General features: G+C 36.9%; 1 protein-coding gene across 1 annotated transcript; it reads right to left on the bottom strand.

The window, feature by feature from the left end:
* Window positions 1-21,464: 21,464 nt before the first annotated feature.
* On the bottom strand, window positions 21,465-22,286 carry LOC121299379 (probable G-protein coupled receptor 150). The gene has a single exon (XM_041227100.1). It carries the CDS (start codon window positions 22,284-22,286, stop codon window positions 21,465-21,467), a length of 822 nt encoding a protein of 273 aa, XP_041083034.1.
* Window positions 22,287-25,279: the final 2,993 nt, after the last annotated feature.

Raw genomic sequence — 25,279 nt, 5'->3', positions numbered from 1 at the left:
TGCAGTTTGTAACAAGCTTTTTCTAAAACAAAGGCACTTACTGTGTACAATTTTATATAAAATATGTATATATATATATATATATATATATATATATATATATATATATATATATATATATATATATATCATTATTGGACCTTCAGTGTTTACATTTCTGCTTAATAAACTTTGCCTCTTGATGCTTTTGATCAGCAAAGCTGTTTAAGTTTTTTGTTCAAAATATCAAAAGCCAGACAGGTCTTACCTGTTGAGAGCGTGTTTTCAAGGTCAGGTTCTGTGGTCATTTTTGCGTACTTGAGAGAACTTGTTTATCTTGTTTGTTTATGTCCATAAATGAAATAAGTTCAATATAACGTGTCATGTATGTAATAATAATAATATGTTTTGATGTATTTTTATATGGGAAAAAAGCTTTTTTTTATATACAACGTAATGTTCAAAGTAGTTATGGACCAAACATATTATCTGGTAATGCACTTTACTCCTGCTAAAATCCCACAAACAGAGGTCACAGAATACAGTCCCATAAAGCTGGTCTTAATAATTCAGCATTTTTAAGTGATTTAAACATGGGAATAGCTGTGTGAGCCACACCCAAGACTTTAAGGAATACTTGCCAGTGTGTTAAACTGTTCCTTCCAGCTACGGGGATGTTAACATTGGACTAAGAAAAAATTATTAAGCCAAATCTTAGGACCTGTTTTACATTGAGGCTGTGTCGTATTTCAGTATTGCCATATAGTGTTCAATACCTCGTAACCAACATCAAAGAAAATGCGCCTGTGTTCTGTATTATTTCCTGTTAATAGTTCATTAATAATTTAATATTTAGAGATAAAAGGATCAAAGTGGATTGCATTAGTACAGGATATAGCTGGGTGAACAACCATCATGCTTGTTGTTGTATCATAACCAAGAACATCTTGTAATTATTTTGAAGACCTATTTTAATGTCTTTAAGATGACAAGTTGCCATGGCAATGCACTTGGTCCTGTCACAAGTTGTTTATATAGTAGTTATCATCGATTGGGCGGCAGTTACATATTTCACAGAATGTTATGGGGAGTAAAACTGTCTCTTTTACTTTGAGGTAAATTCTTAAATATTTTAACAAAGAATAAGCAGTAATCAGCTGAATTATTTAGGAATGCAAAGATTGAAATTTGGCAAAGAGCATGGATCATAATAATGAAGATTAAGTAAAGATTACTGGGTGTTGCTAATATACAGTGGAAAAATGATTTTTAAACACAAGGTTGCAGCATTTAACAGCAGCTAGATAGTCATGCTGAGGATGGCCTGATGAAGACAGGTTCTTGGCACTTGGAGTTGACCATGCAGTGTTTGAATTGTAACTGCCTTAGGCTCAGGGAGCTGACCATAAATACTGCAAAAAAGAACACAAATGGTTTTTCAATATGTTAACTGTGAATACATAATCTTTTCTTAAATTCACTGTCTTTCCTTAAAATAAGTTTTGTAGTATACATGTATAAACAATTTCCAGTTTATGGATTTTCATTGGATTGGTTGAAATATATTTAATAATGTCTACACTGTTCATTTAATTGGTGAAATGCTGTGTGCTTTTTCACGCAGGTATAGTGTTGGTGGACTAGACAGTTGTTGGTTTTTGGATGATGGTCCCATGGGGGAAGAGTCACATAAGCGTGTTTCATACGGACCTCATAAACCTTGGGATTCCCAAGCAAATCTCTTAACCGCTGTTTCAATTGCTGTGATTTCAGTTTGGTTCCTAGTCGGGGTAGCCTTTCAAGGGGCAGGAGAGCAAGGACTCTTTTTTATCCACAACACTGTAGGATTGGTGTAACCTGGTGATGATGTGACATTGACTAGATAGGGGTCTGGTAAAATACAGCACCAGGTGTTATATACCGTACGATGTAACCATGCCAACAAACAGTATCTAATGTGTTTAGTAAATGTGCTTATATAAACATTCTTAAAGTGGGTGACTACAGCAAGGCCTGATGTTTCATTTTATGTTGACAACACTAATGACATTTGTATTTTTATATGGTACTAAAATAAATACATTAAGCTGCCTATTTCTGAAAATAAATGTAACCTTTAGGGATTCAGGTCAATGCCCTTGTGCTCAAACTAGCCATTTCACTCAAACTTTCCCACATTATTTGTTTTACTTGGCAGCATCAGGGTTATTTTATTTCCTTTTGTCTTTTCTCAATGATGAACTGTGGCCAATCGAACCATAGGCTGCCAGATCCGTTTAAGAAATAAAGGACAAATCAACAAAACATATGTGTGCTTTCCTTTTTAAAACTTCCAACCTCTATTTATTACTAAACAGGCTTTCTAGCATTGCCTCCATAATTGTGATTGTGGTGTGCTTTTCTTAATTTGTAGGATAAGTTCATATTGGTATAAGTATAAGGTATAAAATGGTTCCAGATTGGGCTTTTTTTTTTTGTTTGTTTTTGCAAGACACATTTTTCTCAGGCACTGATACTTTTTCCTTTTTCTAATTTCTAAAAGAGTTGGGTGGCTCCCCCTTGCCTCCATGATCTTTAATTTATTTAGAAAGAAATACACTTGTAAGTTGAAGCTCCAGTAACATCAGCAAAATACTTTTAATTCATTTTGGCATTGAAGGGTGTGGTAGATGATTCTTGGACTATAACTTGGATTGATATACAGTACATCATTTCCCTTTTTCCACTCGTTTAAGCCTTCGATGGAGTCCTTCCATAATGATCATTTGAAACGTAAAGTTGTGCCCTCAGAAACACCTTATTCCAGTAGCATGAGAATCTGCAGGGTTAAAACATCAAGAATGTGGTAAACTCTAGTCCAGCTGTATGTACCTCCCTGTCTCTTATACAAAGCACTCCCTCCTGTAGAAGTTGGCAGTCGTCCTTCTGCATCCCCATTAGGCACTCAAACAAACATATGGCACTTTTGCTCTGACATCATTTCCTCTGGGTTTTTATTTTTATTTTTTTCACCAAATACCTTTTTTGAAACATGTTGGCTAGATTCATTTTAGCGCCATTATAAAGAAAAATGCAGGTCTCCGCTTCCACACTTTCATACACATAATAAAAAACCTAATGTTTAAAAAAAAAAAAAAAAAACCTCTAAGTTGTCCAAGCTAAGCCACTTTATTATGTAATTTGGGGAAAATCACCGGTCCCCTCTGTCCCACACAACTCCCATCTTTACCACTGAAGAAATTAAGGACCCAAAAAATAAAGTAGATCCTGCATCCAGGTCTGGCTATTTTACTTAACCTATTCCAAAATACATCATTTTTTAAAATGTGAGCTATTTAATCAAAACCAGAAGAAACTAACATGTAAGACAAACTGATCTTGCTGATTATTCATCACCTGGATAAAGACAAAGCCAAATTAAATGGCTGGAGTAAAATAAATATTGAATTTTGTAAAGACAAAAATGACTTTGTTGGACCATCAACAAAAGAGGAATTGTTTGAAGATACCCACTCTCCTCTCTTGTAATCAATACATTTTATTTTGACAGTCTTGACAGCTTTTTGGCTTCCAGCACGCAGGACACAAAACTGCCAAAAACCGTGTCATCCAGCGATCCAGATGCTAAGGCTTGAGAAATGTTGTTGCCATGAGAAAATAGAAGTTAGCATTGCAAAGACCCAAAAATGCCAGTCAATGTCATTCCATCTTAGCAGTATTTAAAAAATGCTAAGGTTAGAGTTAAACAACTTAAGTTTCCTGAATATATATTTATGTAAATATTATAAATACCCTTAAGCAACTTAATACATTGTTGGACATAGTGGTACATGAATAATAAAATAAAATAAACTCTCCATGGGTGGGCACAGTTTTCAAATATTTATGTTTGCCAAAACATGCATTTGTTTTAAATATTAGAGGAAACATTTGAAGGTTGTATATGTAAGGTCACTTGTGACCTGAGTCTTTGATTTATGCACTTAGCTCTACACTCGCTCTATATACATTGTAAAACAGTAGTATTTATGCTGGTTTCCAAACACAGCATGTATGTTGCTCCTGCTGTTCCAAATATTTGAAAATGTCAATGTGACCTGCAGAAGCAGCTGGTACAATAGAATGTAAAAAAAAAAAAAAAAAAAGTACATACATGCAATTACAAATGCATACTGTGAAAAACTATTGTGGAATAACGTCTTCTAATACATGACTATGTAGTTGTTGGCTATGTATTTTTTCATTACACAAGCAACCACACATCAGTACACTCAAAAGATAGGCCTCCATTATCTACAGGATGTAAATTAACTGCAAACACAAACGGTTCTGAAAATAGATCTGTAGTCCAATCAGAAGCCAGAATGTAAAAGAATCGCGGGCCATGAATTTGTTGCGGAAACCGCAACTTTTAACACAGACCACAACTTTTTATAGTGACTACAAAAGAAAAATCCATCTTGAAAGCAAGTATATATACATGCAAACTGTTTATATTTATGACCATGTCGATCAATCAAGATTTTTTTACAACCTAATGCAAAAGAACACTAGGATCTGTATTCTGGGACGTTAAAGGCCTCGGGAATAATACACATTAAATTGAACGTTATCTTGTTACACATAAATATTTGGTGGTGCACTCCATATGTACACCATATGAATCTGTGGCCTGAGATATAGTAGAAGCACACTGTGGAAGTATTGGGGACATTCATTTCTATTTACCATCTCTCATAATGAATGAAACAAAGCAAAATAAAAAGTACCTTATCACCAACAAAGTAATTACTGTCCAATGATCATCAGGGAAGGGATTTAACTCTCATCTGATCCATTACCTCCCTGCTGCGAGTTTGCCTCCTCCTCTCCAGCCTCCACCTGTTTTTTGGCTTTGTCTAAGGGGGAGGGCAACTATCCTGCCCCCTACACATGGCATCCTACAGCCTCTCCACTTAGCTGTGGAAAAATGTATGTGCAGGGGTTCCCTGAGGCAAGGCCAAAGGCAAAAAATGTATTATGTGTTAAATGTGTTATCCAAGAACGTATAATATGTAAAAATATGTTATTGTGCCTAATGTGTAATAAATATTTTTCTATCTCATGAGTTGACTGACTGAACTTTTATTCATTTTCCAGTATCCATTTTATTTTGTCCTTTCCTGAAACTCAAGAAACATTTTTTTTAAGAGTAATTGTGTTTCCTTAAATGTACATCAAGGAGGCTGTGGATTCCCCAACCTCACGCCCACTGCATGCCTGTACTATGTCCAGAACCCCCACCCCCTCGTCTGGAGTTTATGTGCTCATTCCCAAAATACAGAGTCGAGTGCCCTGTCTAGCTTTTTTCTCAGGCTTTTTATCTAATAATTGGTTTATTATTATGTTGCCAACTAGTAATTCCCTGTACAATTGCAAGACTACTAATCATAGTTTTCATGACTTATTTGTGTAAATCTTAAATATGCAGTAAATTAGCGATAACCACCATGTTGTTTTGTCATGGTATGTGTGGGCACCTGGGTTTCTATTAAACAAGTAGTGAATGTGGAAGGCAAATCAGAGACACACATTTTACTGTATCTGCAAAATGTAGGCATTATGGAATTCAAACACACATTTTATGCATTGAGCAGCGGTGTCTGCTGCACTGCCATTATGGATTCTGACCCAGGAGGTGAGTTTCAAAGCTCTGTAACCTCTGAAAATGTTTGTGGTTCAGGTGCTTGCTTGTTTGTGCCCAGTGACTGTCATGTTACACCAAGACGATATGTTTAGTTTGATTAATTGGTGTTGTGCAAATTGCAACAATGGAAGAATCTGCCAAGTCCTCTGAGGGAAACATTTGTGTTTTCAGTTTCGTACTGCCTTGCTTTTGGTCTACTCCACCCTGTGATTAAACAGCTTGTCAGTGTTGACAAGCAGTCTTTATCAATGTCTGCAAATATTTTTACAAGCCTCTTTTTAAGTATTCCATATACTTATGATTGGGTGCTTTATACTGTAGTTATAAAACAAACAAGCACACAAAAACATGTTTGTTTTTAGTTTCATTTCTCGTAAGAGGAAAAACACTGCAGCATAATTTGTTTTTGTTTATAAAGGTCAATAGCCAGTTGGGCTTTTTCATCAGGGTATTCTTGAAATCCCTGATGAAGTTCAAATTTGGATGAAACATTGGCCAACTGACCTTTTTAAAATCAGACAGATATGTGAAACAACTTACAAATAGGACATGGGAAATGAACTAGTATTTATAGTTTAAGATAAATGTTATTCTCATTTAAAAAAAAAAAAAAAACAGTACAAACTTTTGCACACAAGCAAAACATTTAGTAAATATCTAGCACAGGATTATAATTTACAATTTCTGTTTTGCTTGTCTTTTACAAAAAAAATAAATAAACGATACAGAGCAGCAATGGTTATAGTAGCAATTATATCCAATTAATTACCAGTGATTATCATAACTGATTACCGAGTCATTTTGTATTTTTACATTTTATTTCCTTTTATATCCTTGAGCTAGAGCAATAAAATGAAAACTTTTAAAAATGCATAGACATATATATCCCTTTTTAGTATAATAATTTAATCTAACAATGTGTTTTGGCAATAAAGCAGCCTAGTGCCATAAACTTACAGCAGATGGGCAAACATTTGCTTCTAATAGTTGTGAAGGCTGATGGCTTTGCTATTCTAAAAATGCACACAATTCCATCCAGCTAATGTTTCAGAATGAGGTATGTTAAAAAAATCTGCCAATAAAACTGGGGGGTGGTGGGGGCAGTGTAGAATTGTTACTTTTTAAGGGAGCATATTGTTGAAGCCCTACCACCCTACTTAAGCAGTAAGTCCTATCATTGACCTAAATAACCAGGTTTCATGTACAAGATAGTGAAGCCTCCAATGTGTTAATGTTTCATTACTAAAAGCTGCATGGAGTGCACAAGTCAATTAAATACAATTTGGCTTCACAGTGAACACTGAGTCACACCAACTACAAAACTGCATACTTTATAATATGGTTTACACAATGTGATGTATGCCTGGTGCAATGTGCAGTACACAGTGAAATACGTGATGCTATGTGTATGTTGAATCTGACCTCATTGCTCTTGCTGTACTGCACTGGGGAGCAGCTTGCTTGAGTCTAAAGGATGCCAAGTTTCCTTTAGTCAGACTCACACAGTGGGTTTAGCGCAATAAATCTGATCTGTGCGAAACTCTCCAAGTGGCAGATCACTCTTTATTCATTTCTTAACTGTTTAATATCCTATTAAGTGTGATCAATAATTGCTTACTAACTAGTCCACAAAAAAAAAATCTGATGAAAAGACTTCTCAAGGGTGATTGTAGGGAGATCTAAATCAAAGATTCACCACAGAGTTACAGAGTGGGGAGGCAAGGTGGGGAAAGTGTTGCACAGTCTTTAGTGAGTAATACTTCTGTAATATCAATCAATCAATCAATCAATCTTTATTTTATATAGCACCTTTCATAGTGGAACACCATCACAACACGCTTTACAAGATGCAGCAACAGAAAATCCATAATACTTTAAATACAGAGAAATGCATAATACAGTTTTAAAAAATGCATAATACATTAAATACAGAGGAAAGTGCATAATACATGATAGTAGTATAATACATGAAATAGTACATTAAATACCATGGAAAATGCATAATACATGATAGTAACATAATACATGAAATATTAGCAACAACACAGCAGCTAAAAGCAGATATCAGGATTAAAGAGGATGGAAAGCAAAAGAGAACAGGTGGGTCTTGAGAGCTGATTTAAAGCGAGCAACGGTGGGTGCATCACGCACCAAAGCTGGGATAGCGTTCCAAAGAGTCTGAGCCATTAAGCTAAATGAACGTTCTCCATGTGTGGTGCACTTTTGCTTGGGGATAACAAGCAGGCCAGAGTAGGAGGATCAGCTTGCAGACAGGGATATAGCGGGTCAGCAGGTTGAGGAGGTACTTGGGACCTGTGTGATGAAGGGCATTGTAGGGGAGCAGGAGAGTTTTGAAAATAATCCTGAACTTTACAGGTAGCCAGTGCAGCTGGGGCTGATGTGATCACGTTTTTTACATCTGCTAATGATCCTGGCAGTGGCGTTTTGGGCTAGCTGCTGTCGGTTTATGGTGCGTGCCAGGAGACCATATAGACAGTTGCAGTAGTTGAGTCTAGAGGAGACAAAAGCATGACAAAGTATCTCCACATCTGGAAGGGTTTGGTAGGGTTGGACTTTGGAGATGTTTCGAAGATGGTAGAAGGAAGATTTTACCATGGACGAGATGTGGGCATCAAAGGGATTGCAATAGGGTTTAATGCACAGAGCAACACTGTTATGCTAAGGAATATGCACTGCAATATTCAGTAAGCATGACAAATAATGATTCAAGCAGTGTCAGCAACAGAAAATCACTGCTCAATATTCCCTTGGCCTTTGGCAACATTCACTCAAAAGTGAGATTTTTGCAGAATGTAAACCGAACAGTCAGCTGTTAGGCTTGATTGTGGAGACAGTAGTTTTATTAATTGCTAATCTTTCAAGATAAACTGGGAACACCTAACAATGCAATATAATGCAATGTAATATGTACACAGTAAGTGTTTCAGTCTCAATTGTTTTTTAAAAGCATTGTTGCATCTGTTTTATGTTTTGGATCAATTGCTAGGATAGCAGTTAATGGTTTATAATAAACCTGACAGAATTAAAAGCAGGATACCTGTACGACTGTGGTATTTTGTAATTAAAAAAATGGAGCGAGTGATGATTTATTGACCTACCTATTTGCATTACAAAATTAGCATATACAATAACAATACATCCTCTGATAATCATGTTCTTAAAAAAAGTTAGGATCTGCCACAAATCATTCAAATAGACCCAATGGGCATACTGTATTGTCATTTAACAAATGCACTGTACTGTATACTAAAAAGCATGGCTAAGTTGTGTAAATTGTTCTAGAAGGATTCATTCGGGGAAGTTCTGATAGAAATATTAACATCTGTTCTCCAGAATGGCCCATCAAATGAATCATCACGTTTCATCATTATCTATATAGTCTGTCTGGTCTGCTGTCTTGCCCATCCTAACTGAAACTGACATGCAACTGGGAGATGCAGGGAGAGCTATACGAAAGAATACATGTCAGGGATTCCTTCTGCAAAATAGTTGAATTAATAAACTATCACGCAAAATATATCTACACAGACGTGTGCCGAACAGCTGTTGCTGGTGTTTTCCAGTTTGCTGTTCAACCTACTTTATGTATGAGTTTGTATCTGCCATACATGTACTAGGAAAGATACAGTGGCTTGCGAAAGCATTGACCCCCCTTGGCATTTTTCCTATTTTGTTGCCTTACAACCTGGAATTAAAATTGATTTCTATTTGGATTTCATGTAATGGACATACACAAAATAGTCCAAATTGATGAAAAAATAAATTCTAAAAAATAAATAACAGAAAAGTGGTGTGTGCATATGTATTCACCCCCTTTGCTATTAAGCCTCTAAATAAGATCTGGTGCAACCAATTACCTTCAGAAGTCACATAATTAGCTAAATAAAGTCCACCTGTGTGCAATCTAAGTGTCACATGATCTGTCACATGATCTCAGTATATATACACCTGTTCTGAAAGGCACCAGAGTCTGCAACACCACTAAGCAAGGGGCACCACCAAGCAAGCGGCACCATGAAGACCAAGGAGCTCTCCAAACAGGTCAGGGACAAAGCTGTGGAGAAGTACAGATCAGGGTTGGGTTATAAAAAAATATCCGAAACTTTGAACATCCCACGGAGCACCATTAAAGCCATTATTAAAAAATGGAAAGAATAAATGGCACCACAATAAACCTGACAAGAGAGGGCCTCCCACCAAAACTCATGGATCAGGCAAGGAGGGCATTAATCAAAAAGGCAACAAAGAAACCAAAGATAACCCTGAAGGAACTGCAAAGCTCCACAGCGGAGATTGGAGTATCTGTCCATAGGACCACTTTAAGCCGTACACTCCACATAGCTGGGCTTTACGGAAGAGTGGCCACAAAAAAGCCATTGCTTAAAGAAAAAAATAAGCAAACACGTTTGGTGTTCACAAAAAGGCATGTGGAAGACTCCCCAAACATGTGGAAGAAGGTACTCTGGTCAGATGAGACTAAAATTGAGCTTTTTGGCCATCAAGGAAAACGTTATGTCTGGCGCAAACCCAACACCTCTCATCACCCCAAGAACACCATCCCCACAGTGAAGCATGGTGGTGGCAGCATCATGCTGTGGGGATGTTTTTCATAGGCAGGGACTGGGAAACCGGTCAGAATTGAAGGAATGATGGATGGCGCTAAATACAAGGAAATTCTTCAGGGAAACCTGTTTCAGTCTTCCAGAGATTTGAGACTGGGACGGAGGTTCACCTTCCAGCAGGACAATGACCCTAAGCATACTGCTAAAGCAACACTCGAATGGTTTAAGGTGAAACATTTAAATGTCTTGGAATGGCCTAGTCAAAGCCCAGACCTCAATCCAATTGAGAATCTGTGGTATGACTTAAAGATTGCTGTACACCAGCGGAACCCATCCAACTTGAAGGAGCTGGAGCAGAGGATGTATTGTTATTGTACATGCTAATTTTTTTTCTTGTTTGTTTCACAATAAAAAATATTTTGCATCTTCAAAGTGGTAGGCATGTTATGTAAATCAAATGATACAAACCCCCAAAAAATCAATTTTAATTCCAGGTTGTAAGGCAACAAAATAGGAAAAATGCCAAAGGGGTTCAATACTTTCGCAAGCCACTGTATATCCTAACTGAACGACAGGTGTTCTGTAACATATAACGATTACATCCTGTATTACCATATATGAATTTCTCAGGCAGTTTGGAATACACACACCTTTTTTGATAGACCCAGCTTGCAATGAAATTAATTTAGTTGAACTGTTAAGTGGCTGCTTGGTCCTTTGTTCTGTGTTACAGACTTGGTATTCTGATGGTAAAAGCAGACTACTTCTGCTCTGTAATCAGTAACATCAGTAAACTGCTGACACAATGATGACCAGCAGCAGTTACTTCCCTTTCTCCAGACACAACACATGGCAACAGTTTACGCTGTTAATTGTATGTTTTCAGCTGTGGACACTTTGCTCCTGGCTGGATTTGACCCATTTAGGTTTTATTACACTATGTGACCTCAGGATTCTGATTGGGGGGTTGATATTTGCCAAACTAGAAAGCAAGGGGGATTTACAATTTGGTGTTACAGCTTATTTCCTAGCAATTGTTCTTGCCTATTTTTTTGTTAGAATGATGCTAACAGCTAAACAGGTAGGGAAAACAGTACCCCTGGCTTGTGATTCATCACACTAAGAGGGGTCATTTACAAATCAAGATTCTACGGTCCAGGTTTGTGGGGGCTTTGGGCTAGTCACAAGGGAGCACACAGTGCAGCAGAAAGAAGTAATGTTCACATGGGAGTGAATCCTGTCTGTCCAAGGGAAAGTGTAGGGAATTAGACCCACTTGCTTCAGTTTATTGTTTGTGGCCCGACAAAGTCTTTTACAGATACAACTCCCAATACAAGCCTCTTAGTCCAGGATGAAAAGGGTTAATCTATACCTCATAAGCTGAAGTTTTGCAGTTAAAACAGGCCCTGTTCACCCTAAAAAATGTTTCAGGTATTATTCTCTTAGCTTGTCAAATAAGGAGGACAGTAAGGTTATTGCAGGTTCGTTCCCACGATTTTCACCAGCAATAGCCAAGCAGTTAATTAACTTTACTGCGCTGTACTGTCCTCCGAATATCTCTGCTTAATAGATAAGGACAAAGGCATTCAACCATATTGAGTACAATAATGGGTTTAGATTCTGGAACTGTCAATAGTTTTGTTTTCATTATCTCCATTAAGCATGGGTCTAAAGCAACAACAAAAACACCTAAAGCATTTTTTTTTTGTTTGTTTTTGACATGTGGTTAATAAAATAGTAATTAAAGTACCATTAAAAAACATTTTTAGGAGAGTGTATAGATTTAAATATATAAGTGCTCTGTCCTGGCATCTCCTTCCTGTGTTTGAGGTCAGCCACAGACCATGGGAGTGGTCCTACATACCTAATGTTGCAAGAGGTAAGAGAATTGAGGTAAGGTGATGGAAAGTGGGGCCATATCTGAAACAGCTGGATCTGCCTCTGAAAGCCTGCTACAGTGAAAACAATTTAGAATTACTTTCAGTAAGTTTTCCTGTCCAAGTGTATACATGTAAGTCGACATATACAATTAGGGTTTAGATAGCTAGGAAAAAAATATGAACTCTACCCTTACTGGGTGTCCTGCATAGGAGTTATTATAGGGACAAGAGACGAGATGCAGTAAAGTACTGTAGGTACACAGTTGGTAATGTTAAAACAGAAATCCCTATAATGAATCATTCGCCTACATCACATGGTACATCATTTTATCTTGGGGACTGAGATTTGTGATATTGAGAGATCTAGCTGATTTATAAAGCCTAGTAATACCTTCGATGGGGTGATGGTCCCATGTATGTTATTTTACAACACTGTGAATAAGCTTGGGTCTAAGATAGCAATTCAGCCATATCTCCAGAAATCAGCCAGGGTCTGTCCTTGATTGTTCCCCTCAATGACTAGACAGAGAGTGGAGTGAAGCTGCCTCTATTGAGTTCAGCTGAGAGGCTGAGCATTGCAGGGGAGCCCACAGCTACATTAGTACCAGCTTATGTTGGCAGGAGTGTCTGTGATTAATGACATCTAAACTAATAAGATTTAGAGGGATTACACAGGATAAAACATATGGGAACAAAAGTCCTAAAATGTTTAACTTTTATTTCCATAAAACAATAAAATTAACTACTCTTCTTTATTATTTATGTAGCATCGTGTATTTGTTTATTTTCATTTTGACAGCTGTCCTGTTACATATATTCTGTTACATGTTTATGCTTGTCCCCATTAGTTTGAGAGTTTTTACAATGTTAGAGTTTTATATGCTTTGGAAAAGTAAAGTAGACTAATTTTGATTGCCTTTTTTTTTTAAATTGCCTTTTTGCGTTCGAGTCACAAATCTTAATAGTTCTGTTCAAACTGTGTGACATTATTTGCCTATCATAATAATTGTTCCTGGTTTAACAACAACATCCACCTGGTGGCGCCAAAGGCTGTTCAGGTTTAAAGAACCAGTTAGGGATAAACAAATGTTTTCTCTAGTCTATATTCATGCATGGGCCCACTATTATTTATTTATTTATTTATTAATTATAAAATCTGAGATTAAATTTAGGGTGTTATCCTAGCAAGGGAGATTGCTGTCTCTGATGCACTTTCTACACTTCAGATATAGCCATTATACAACAAGAGTGTTTTTTTTTTGTTTTGTTTTTTTTCCTGGATTTTACTAAAACTGTCAATTACGTGTTACTTCCAGAACGGGCCTGACAATCAAATCACTGGACCCTTTGTGATGTTTGCTTATCGAAACTGTTGTGTCATATTAATGCAGAATACCAATAACTCATCCTACCAAGGAGTGACAGCATAACAAAATGGGGAGATAATTTTACTCAACTGTCAGTTCAACTGTTTGGATTATGTTGTAAATCAGAGGTAAAATGATAATCAACACATAGTCCAGCAGCTACAGTACATACAATATACTGCAATTACATGCATAGTACAGTAATTTAATGATCTTAAAATGGATGAATAGAATCCATTTATTCTACACTCTCCTGCCACAAACCTAGTATAGTAGCTGACCTCCTTTACTCCCCTCCTGCTCGCTCTTCCTTCTGTCCTCTCTCCATTGCTGATGTCTCCAGCCTACTGCTGAAATCATGAAATGAAATCACTACTGCCACATGCCCCTTGGACTCCTGGCCAACAAATCTTGTCCATCTTTGTGCTTCTGACCTTGCTCCTTTCATAATGCACTCTCTCAACCTGTCCCTGGTCTCAGGCCTGGTTCCTGCTGCCCTCAAGACTTCCTGAGTAACGCCAAAATGCTCAAAAAGCCCTCCCTTGACCCGGCTGTCTTATCCAACTTCCATCCCATACCCAATCTTCCTTTTCTCTCTAAAACTCTTGATAGGACTGTAGCCAGCCAGCTGACAAAGCATCTCACAGATAACAATTTGCTTGAATCTCTGCAGTTTGGCTTCCGGCCACATCACAGTACCGAAACTGCTCTGTTCTGGATTGTAAATTATCTCCTGCTTAATGCTGTTACTGCTGTTCCCTCTGTCCTCCGTGATCTCTCAATATTGCTTTTGATACCACAGATCATAGCATTCTTCTTGACCGCCTTCAGAAGAATGCTGGGATCTCTCCAGGCTGTCCTCTTACTATATGGACATATACAGTCTGTTTTCTATGATGGAAGCAGTGCTGACGTAAACCTGGTCACGTGCAGTGATCTGTCATGTCCCTGCACGTAAGGTGAGGTCCTCTGACTCAAGCCTGCTTGTTATACCCAAGCAAAAGTGCACCACACTGGGAGAGCACTCTTTTAGCTTCATGGCCCTAACTATCAGTAAACTCAGCTCTGAAGACCCTTTTGCTTTCAGTGCTCTTTAAGCCTAATATCTGTTATTAGCTGTTGTCTAAATTGCTATTTCAGGTTTTTCATTCCATCTTATTTGTATAATTCTGATTGACGCATGCATGTTTAGAATTCACATCGTAGTCTTTTATTTAATGTAGTATGCCTATATTAAATGTATTTGCATTGTTCCTCACTATCTTATAAATCACTTTGTAATGGTGGTCCACTATGAAAGGTGCGATATAAAATAAATATTGATTGATTGATTAATTGATTGATTACATAACATTTATTTAAATACTGTAGTCTAAAATAAGATTTACTGCAACTGTTAGTACAGTAAATATGAACATTTTCAGAAGTAAAATATAATACAGATACTATGCAATATTAACTTTAGAAAATAGTAATAATAATAATAATAATAATAATAATAATAATAATAATAATAATAATAATAAACAACTACCAGTATTTGTAATTATCTTGGTAAGAGTTTCTAGAAACGTACAACAGAAACATATTGGGTAACAGTGTCAACAAGAAATACTTTGTTTTCTTTGTTTTTCCTATTTGGATTTGTCAATTATGGGAAAGTTGTTTCTCAGAGTTTCACCTCACCGTGACAGTGATTAAGTCTTGTGCAAGAAAACATGGCTTCGATGATTCATAATAATACAGAACTTCATCCAAACTGATCTCTGTGGGGTATAACTGTTTCAGATCATTTGGTCAACAGAAGAAAACATGGCTTCGATGATTCATAATAATACAGAACTTCATCCAAACTGATCTCTGTGGGGTATAACTGTTTCAGATCATTTGGTCAACAGAATATGTGTATGCACATGTCATATCTTTAGATGGAGCACACAGATTTGTAAATTGAGAAGTACCATGCTATGAAGTGCTTTTCATATCTATTTTCAGGTTTCATCTCACTGTAAAATCGTTTTCACAGCTTAGATCATTAAAATGGTGCATTTAACCCAGTCAGACCCTCTGTGGACATTGCAGTTGTTCCCTGGGTTCTATCCTGAAATCCTCTGTGTGAGATCGTAGTAGTGGGGTCTTTAACCTGACCGTGGATATGAGATGGGGCTCTGAAATGTAACAGCCAGTTAAGCACAACATCAGAATATAGAACTGCCAGCACTACATTAAATGCCAGTTCAATATCTTGTTATGTATGTACTATATCATTGCTGTTTCTGTATAGAGAATGAATCATGCTTTCTAACTATTTCAGCAACCACTAGCTCTGAATAGTTTTCATTTTTCATATTTCATTTACTAAATCATACTTGGCTCAGATGGTGAGGGAGCAGATATAACAAGCTTTTATTGAAGAAGCAAGCTAGTGATTGAAAAGGGAAATGTAGATCTAAGTCTGGTAACTAATGATCTAAGCAGATGCAGGGAGATAACAAAATGCATGACATGTAGATATACAAAAGCCAGGTAGGACGATGTCTCTAAATGAGACATGCAGTCTCGGGGAGCCATTTTCCCAGTTAAACTTAATTGGAATAAATAGAGACCTAGAGCAGGTGTCCTAAGTAAGTATTACAGAGTGTGTCAAGTACAGGGATACTTGGAAAAGATGTGTCACTTACTGATTAACATCTATTAATCATTAGAACACAAATGTTCATTTAATCATATATCAAGTATGCAGTTTCTATCTTGTTCTAAATGTTAATTGGGAAGGATCTATAGGACACTGACTGGTCAATTTAATAGTAAATGAACACAATTTGAAATGTATCATAGGTTCAGTAAAACTACAAAGCCAACAAAAATAATTATATAACTTGACAGAGTCTTGCGTTTTTGGACTTTTTTGCATAGAATCATAATCTTTAAAGTGTTACCATATATCTAGGCTTGCCAGCTGGAAACATATTTTACAGAACAGTTCTGTATTTGCTAGTTAGAGGTAACTGTCCTGGTAATAAGGAGCATAATGTTTTCCTTGGTTATGTTAAACTTTACTCCCATGCTGTCAGCACCAGTCTGAGTTGTCCTAGTTCAGATTCAGTTTGATTCTGCTGAGAACAAACCAGTGACTAGCAGAAGCGCTTTGGCTTTTCCAAACCCTCACATTTACTGTCAGCTAATGTGCCGTACATTTTGACAGAGATCAAACAATTCCGTAATTTTAATTAATCAAAACTAGATACATTGAAAAAATAGCAGACACATGCAAAAAAAAAAAAAAAAAACATCTTGCTCAATTGTGTTCCTTATTTTAAAACTAGTTAAGAGGCTAGTACATCCTAATATGATAGTCTTTTTCTTATAGTGATGCTTGAAAAAAAACTATTATATTTCTACAGCACTACAACAATTACTTGTTATGGGCCCTTGTAGAACATTAATTAATCTAAATTGAATAATCAGCATATATTGTCAACAGTCACCTCTCCAAACAACATAGAAACCAATGTCTTGAAAAACCCCATTGTTGAGTAAAATAATATAGCCTAAAGCAGTTTCTAATCAGTGCTCACAAGTGATACTGGTACAGCTAAAGTTTCTTTGCATGATGGCCTTTAAGGGTATGGTATACTTGCAAGCCTTTTAAAATCATTTTTCCTATTCCATTGTTAGCATTACTACTGCTTTAGTCATCTTTCTCGAATTGAACATTTAATTTTTTCATACCCAAAATAAGATTAAATTATGCATAATATAAACATATGAGCATATGCAAACACTGCTTTCACCGCACGAATGAGCTTCTTCAATTAACACTTGTTGTGGCACAGAGTATGGGACTGAATAATTACTATGAGTTCCCCAGCAGGAACAGAGAGGAGGGTGAAGAATACTTTAGAATCTGTGAAGGTAGAAAGAATTTAAAGATGCTTTTCCATCCCTGTGTCAGCCAATGATTGTCAATGACCCCTCAATCCAACCAAGTTCAACTTCTGTGATCCAACCAGATCATTAAGGAAAACAAGAACACAATCACACTTTTAAAATGATACACAGTGTCACATATTGCTTTTCAAAATGTAACAATGTGATGAAATACTGTGGAATGCACTCACAATATTTATTAAAAATCACCGGATTACAAAGACTTACTTTGTCAAAAGCCAGCTCCACACTGAGCTGATTTGACTCGTTAACAGTGTTGGTGAAATATGTTGAAAGCAAAAAATATTATTGATATAGTATCGAGCAATATGCTTTTGAGACTGTCATGTTTACCTTCCAGTTTCCCTCGACTTGATTTACCAATGATCCATTATGATTTACATGTTCTTGTTTCATTTATTTGTTTTTGTTTACCCAAATGCATTTCAGCAACAACATAATCTGTATCCGTTATGCCAGCCTTGAAGAGATCAGTGTTTTCTACGTACCAGCCTCCCACATCTATTTCTTTTTGTTGTCTTAAGTGAGTTTTTTTTCAAGCACCAATTCAGCTATAAGTACATTTGTTGTCAAGGAAACAACCAGGAGATATTACTAATAATTAGCAATTTGTTGGCCATTGTATTACACTGTGTAACAAATTTTTTTTTTTTTTTGTTCCTGGGTAGTAAGTGTTATTTCCTAATTGCTTATGCCTCAAAAGTATAGAAAATGGCTATTATTCCCCACAAACTTTGCTTTTGTGACCAGGACAGTGATATATCAAAATATCACTATTTCCAATGGGAAAACTGGCAAATGTGTGTCTTTTTGTTCACATAAAGTCAGAAAAAAACAACACATGAATCCAAATTAACATGTATTTATACTAAAGTAATACAAAGATGACTACAAAAGATTTAGAAGTGAGTAGTTTTTCGAGATTTACGATTATACTGTAAATACAATCTTTGTATTACTTTACTTACTACCCAGGAACAAAATTGTGTTACATAGTGTTATAACTAGTTAGAATAAAAGGACCAGACATATAACAATACTTACAAAAAGGGTCAAGTTATACAAGTTATATACAAAAGGGATATATATATATATATATATTGTGACAGGGAACTCCCCGTCTATATGAATATGTTTGGAACTGGCAGGGAGGGAGTTAAATTTCTCCCTGCCAGAAAAACATGTGAGAATGTGGCTGGAGCTCTAATTGAATAATTATTGGTTAATTGGGCTCCAGCCACAGGGGAGAGGCCCTGGCTAGAAGGAGTGTGCATTCTGGTTGGGGTGTGGTCTTTTGTTTGGGAGTTTGCTTTTGTGTTGGAGAGTTTTGTGTTTTAAGAAGAAAGGAGTATCTTGTTTAAAGACCTGGAACTTGACCATTTATTTTTGTAAGTTCACTTTGATTATTTATTTTTGAACCTCTTTCTGTTGGCCCTTGTGCCTATTTGTTTGATTATTTTCATTTAATAAAGAACTTTATTTTTGTCTCTGCGTCTCAACACTCTGTCATCCTGTCACACTAGAGGCTCAGAGCGGTATTTTTTATTACTTTTTTATTTTTTGGGGGGGGGAATTTTTGAATTTTGGAGTTGAGCAGAGGTCAGAATGGGCAAAAGGCAGAGGCAGTGGAAGCAGCAGCAGCAGCCATCATTGACCCAAGCCCTGTGGGAGGACCCAGCGAACTTGTTCCCGTGGTGCACCTGGTGCGGGAAGGAAGACTACCAGTGGAGGTCCTGTCCGGATGGGCCATTTGCTGACTGGTGTGGCTGTTGTGAGGAGGACGGCCACGACTGGGCAGGATGCCCTCACAACCCGGACCAGGAGCAACCACCAACCCCGTCCTCGGCAGCCACCCTACCAGCACCGCCTTCACCACCATCACGGGATATCTGGGAGTGGTTGGTGCACCCCGAAGCTGACCTCTCCCACGACCTTCCTGTCGCCATCAATACGCTGTGGCATCGAGATGGGGAGAGGTGGGAGGAGTGGGAGAGAGAGCATCACCCGAGGTCCCTCCAGGAAATATTCATCATGGTCCTGGCATACCTGGCGATAGACATGAGGAAGATCCCCCACCTTGAAGAAATGGGAGTGGAGCCGCTCCTAGAGCCCAGAGAGGAGGAGCTGAGACTCTATGAGTCTCAACACTCTGTCATCCTGTCACTATATATATGACCTAAAGAAAGGGGCTTGTAACTAGGAGGTCCCCAGTGAGATGTTGTTGTAAGTAAACCACTTAGTTCTTCACATTATAAATACACATACTTTCTGTATGTACAGTTCTTCCTCCATACCCGTCATTAACTTGGATTTGTTTAATTTGAGCCCATATGGATTATCCACAGCTGGATGTGTAAGGTACTGGAGAATCCCTGTGGATTGCCTCTGGTGATCCAATCCATACTATTACAAATAAATAAATGAGTCAAGCACATGTCTCTTGTTATTATTGCAACTGTACATTGTGCCTATTTTATGGTTAATCATCAAAGCACTCCTCTTTCAGGTGAAAAATGGTTTTACATTTCCAGAGGATAATTGATCTACAAGGACTGAGGAGGCTTAAAGTTCAATCAACATACCATTAGTGCTTTTCTGTTCAAGGGTGATTCAAGCAACTTGTTTATTTTTAAAATGCTATTATTGCATTGAGACAACATAACATAGATCTATGAAATCTCAAATGTTTTAACAATGGTGCACTTAAAACATATTTCCATTCCATAATGTGACCCTGCTGTAGTTCAGAAATCTAAAGTGCTATAATAAGAAGGCTCAAATCTTTCCAGCAACATTTTTATAATTAAAGCATGTGGCATATACTTTTTTTAAATCTGTTGTCCCATAAAGTCATGCATCTACTGTGCAAATGACATCTAAGGCATGTGAATTATTGTGTATTATATCAAAAAGCAGCATCCCTGTAACAATTTGTGTAAATATAGGTTCGTATGATGAAATCAGTGCAATACCTTATATGACAATATACGGTTGGTCATGTTATAAAATGAAACGGGATAAAGCTTTTCTGTGCCAGCCCTATTGTATCCTCTATGAATTTTCAACTGGACATCTTCTAGTTTTGTTTTATAGGACAAATTTCAAACCTGTTAATCAACAGGACATTGTGCTTCACAATGTATAGCTATGGTTTATTCTTATAGTATTAATTATGTAATTATGTTTTTAAACAATTATGAAAAAATGTAACTTTATATGTTAATAGATCAACATTTCTACATTTTACATGTATATAATTGTATATGCAAAAATAAATGTGGATATATGGAATCTGAACATTTCATATATCTAATTGATAGGCACTTCTACATTTGGCTGCATATATGAGTGTGTGTGGAAAATCTATATACTTTCTCATAGGGTAATGTATATTTTCATATACAATATAAACTTTTTTTTATAGCTATGCTCATACAGTATATAATTTCTTACAAGTCTCTCTGTTGCAAGCCAGTTTTAGTCATAATAGAAAAGAGCAGATTGCACACTTTGAAAGATTGCTTATAGGTGCTTACGAATCCATAAAAGCAAAAGGTCCTGATATGTCATGCTAGTGTCACATATTAGATCAATAATAAATCATTAATGGTGTATTTATTCAGTCAGCACATTATAAACATCCTACACCTCAAATCAGTGCCATCATTTTATATTAGTTTTTATTTGTTTTAGAGACAAAGACAAACGTATAGATACACAGCAAATGATATGCAATATAAACAAGACATAACATATTAGCAATCACTGAAGCCTTAAATCGTACAAAAGCTCACTTATTTTAGGTTCTAAACCATTAACGCACTAAATTCAAGAGTTAGCTTGTTTCTTTTCATTCGTTCATAACATTTCTACAAGCACAGCAGACAGACAAAGTATTTCATAATAACTTTGCGAAACTGAATTAATTCTTCATGATAACATCTGGGTACGTTTTTCATTTGCACTAATAGCTACATTATGTCTTTGAAATTAGGTCGTCTTCAATGAAAGCGCTGGACTATCCCGGGTTTTTCTGCATTAAACTAAAAGATGTTGCTCTCTTGTTGCCTCCATCCTTTTGTTCGTCAGCTTTAACACTCTTCTTTGAATTGAAATACAAGTATATGATGGGGTTAGCTGCGCTGTTGGATACTACAAATATCCCCAGTACTGCAGTGATATCTTCGTCCAGCTCAGTAACGTTTCCAAATGCAAACTTCATCTCAACCACAAAGTAGGGCAAACCACAGATGATAAACAGCAAGATGATCATCAGCGTCATCTTCAAGGTTTTGACTTTGGCTTTAGGCAGGGAGCTATTGGCAGGATTTAGATGGAACTGGGTGTTAGCTGTGGTGCTGTCTGATCCGACCTTTTCACGTTTGGGTCGTTTTTCTTTATTCCAAATAATGCACAGAATTCTGGCGTAAGCAAAGCATAAGATACAAAAGGGAACAAAAAAGACCACCATGGCCCCATAGATGATGTACATTTGAAAGTGCCATTTTGGTAGATTGTCAAAAATACCGAGGCACTGGGTACTAGAGTTTAACTTGGTCTCTCTAAATACGAATGCCTGTGGCAAGGAGAAGAGCACCGCGCAGACCCAAGAAGCGGCGCACATTTTCGTGACAGAAAGAGGAATTGCAAGCGGGTTTGCAATGACTTGTTGCCTCTCAAGCGCTATGATCACGACCATGTTTGACGATGCAGCGAGACCGAAGACCTGGGCAACTTTGACTAGCCGACAGGAGAGATCACCGGCAAGCCACTCGCTCCCCAAGCTTTCCCATAAAATCTGAGAAAGGACAGTCAGCAGCGAAACGCTGAGATCTGCCATTGCCAAGTTAACGAAGAGCATATGCACCCTACAACTTTTTCTTTGTTTTCCAACCCAGCTGCAGTAGATTGTTTTTATAACTATTAGGTTTCCAACAAAGGACAAGAAAAAAAGCATCACGAGAGCGATCAAACGGCTTTTTCTGTTATAATTCCCCCTCGCTGACCTTGCCACACGACTATCTGACCAGTTATTGAAATTTTGCGTCAAGTTAATTGCGGAGTTCGTAGGAAACAAGGACATATCCATAGTGCAATTATTCTGCAGATACGAGCCAATATTATGTACTAAGATAGCAGATAGATGCTAGACTACTTTAAGATCTCACTGCAACATTTCTTGTCACCGTTTCCCTGGAGCGGACAGAGCGTGTATGAGGCAAAGACGTATGTCTCTACATAATGACAAAGGGGGGAAGGCAACCGTCATAAATGAATGTCTTCAACAAAAGCACTTACCTACCTACATATTGTAAATTTATTCAATGGATTGTGGGAGGCAGGAATCTACATGTGCAAGGCAAACCACTTAACTAAAACGATGTACAGAAAAACATGTCTTGTACATTATTATAACAGGAAAATGTGAATAAAGTTGATAAAAACACAGTACAAAATAATCCTCTTTTGGAAAGCTTCCCTCCCCAATAGTCACCTCAAATTGTTTTCATGTATAATTTCGGGAGTGTTCAGAGAGAAGTCAGGCAAGTAAATTAATCCTAGTCTAATCCACCCAATTTAGTAACAGCTAAAGCAATTAAGAATACCCATGGTCAGCTGCATAAAACATCTTAAATTAACGTTCCCCATAGTTTTCCCCTTAGGCGTTTTCAGTTTAAGGATATTGGAGAAATCAACACACTGTGAGACACTCTCACGTTATCTTCAAACTTAAATAACACATTTCACCTCTCAAACGTGTTTCAGACCCTGCACATACCGATTTATGAAATGCGTTTATAAAAATATCAAAACAGTTACGTTAACATTTAAAAACAGCACTTCTACACTACAGGGTGCTTCTTCTCTAACTTTTTAATCTACATTTTCTCTTTTAATGAATGCGGTCTATTGATCAATTGTTTTAAGTAGGTCAGTAATTACTTTGTCTGCACAATATCATCCATAATCTCTTTAAAATCCAAGAACTGTCTGTTTTACTAAAAAAAAAAAAAAAAAAAAAAAAAAAAATCAAAAAAAAAAAACCTAACACAAATTAACCAAATTATGTGACAAATATTATTTTATTTATTTATTTTTTTTTTTACAAAAAGGTGCAGGGTAAGCCATGTTACAAAACAAATCTAAATATATACAAACTTAAAATGGCAACCCTGAACAAATTGACAGTAATCACACTAATTATTAAATTAATACAAAACAGGTCCAAAATAGATATGCACACTACATATTAGTTAATGAATAATTCTTACTTCATGTATTATTTAGTTTATATACAATTTAAATTTAACAGATAACAAATGTTGCAGCAACAATCACTGTTTAGGGAACCAACTTCAAGCACTGTTAATGGTTATTTCTGCAAAAGTGGACTATCAAATCCACTGTCCTGTTGAGCAGCTGTTACTTCTGAAAATAAATTATTCGGATACAATCTGTATACCTTTTCTACCTCAGAACCTGGAACAGGTTCTCTTTATTTAGTAAAAGGCAAGTGGAGTCCAACTGCATTGGGGTCTTGATCGGTCTTTGATTTTGGCTTGGAGAGCACTCATTTTGGGGTGACAGAATGAGATTCAGCTACAAAATCTGTCCCAGGCGTATAAAAGTCATCAGTATTGGAAACAGATGAAATAGAATGTGGTATATCTGTGATGTGCTTTCTTGTGGGTTCTGTTTTATTAGCAGAATAAAGAGATGGTGGAAAGTTGGTCTCCAATTTTGTACCTAAACTTACTGCACTCCAATCACTTGCACCACCATCCCGAACAGGGGTTTCCTGAACATCAAACAGACTGCTCACAGATTCAGCACCAAAACAGTTTTCTGATTGGCAGTGGTCAAGTCCCTTTGGCACCATATTTGATTTCTAAGAGTGACATGCGTGGATACTGTATCACCAAAACTATCAACAGTGTTGAATAGATGTGTATGGCCAAAACTCATTTGGGAATGGCAGACAGCAGAACTGCAAGTAATTTCCTTGCTTTTTTGTCCAGCTGAACTGTACAGTTTTCTGTTTATATCTTTGAAATGTGAACATACACATGTTTGGTCAACACTAAGCAGGGCATCATTCCTTACAACTTGTGCCGAGATATCTTCGGATACATTTCTTTCTGTGGCTGTAACATTACAACATTGAACAAAATGGCTATGCAATGTGTCCTTATCAGCAGCCTGGGCGTTTGGTTGATCAGCAGCCATGCTTGGAAACCTGCTTGCAGAGTGTTTTGGTTTGTGGTCTAACAGAGCACAGGGAGTGTTCTCCTCAGTGATTTTGGTGTTCACTGCAGCAGATTCAGATCATCTTATGGAACCTGCTGGTATAACGTTGTGTGTTCATAAAAGGAAAAAAAATATAAAAAATAAAAATTCAACACTAAGGGAAAAAAAAGAAACACACATACACAAGACATGTGTTCCTAAAAACAAAGAAATTCAAGCCAAATTTAAGATGTCAAACAACTTGTACATAGTCCCTTTACTGACTGGCCATGTTACAGTTTGTCTACTGTTGGGAAGAGAGTTGGCAATCACATTCTCAGTTCTACAGTGGAAGCACAGATCTTGCATCAGAAACATCTCTGGAAACTGCCCAACTAGAGTATACTGTATATGGGCAGTGTTACTGGCAATGTGGTCACTTGCAGTAGACCCAGCACAGTTAACCTATTTCTCTTGGTCCTGTAATAAACTTTATGCCAGATGTATCTGTAGCATTGCAACAAGAAATTGCCAGTCATTATTCAATATAGAATCAAACATGTATTAATTAACTGTTTAGGGGAAATAAAAGATACAAAAAGAAAC

The sequence above is a fragment of the Polyodon spathula genome, chromosome 24 (genome assembly GCF_017654505.1).
Source record: "Polyodon spathula isolate WHYD16114869_AA chromosome 24, ASM1765450v1, whole genome shotgun sequence".
In the NCBI taxonomy this organism is placed as follows: Eukaryota; Metazoa; Chordata; class Actinopteri; order Acipenseriformes; family Polyodontidae; genus Polyodon; species Polyodon spathula.
This window is presented reverse-complemented; position numbering and strand designations above follow the sequence as displayed.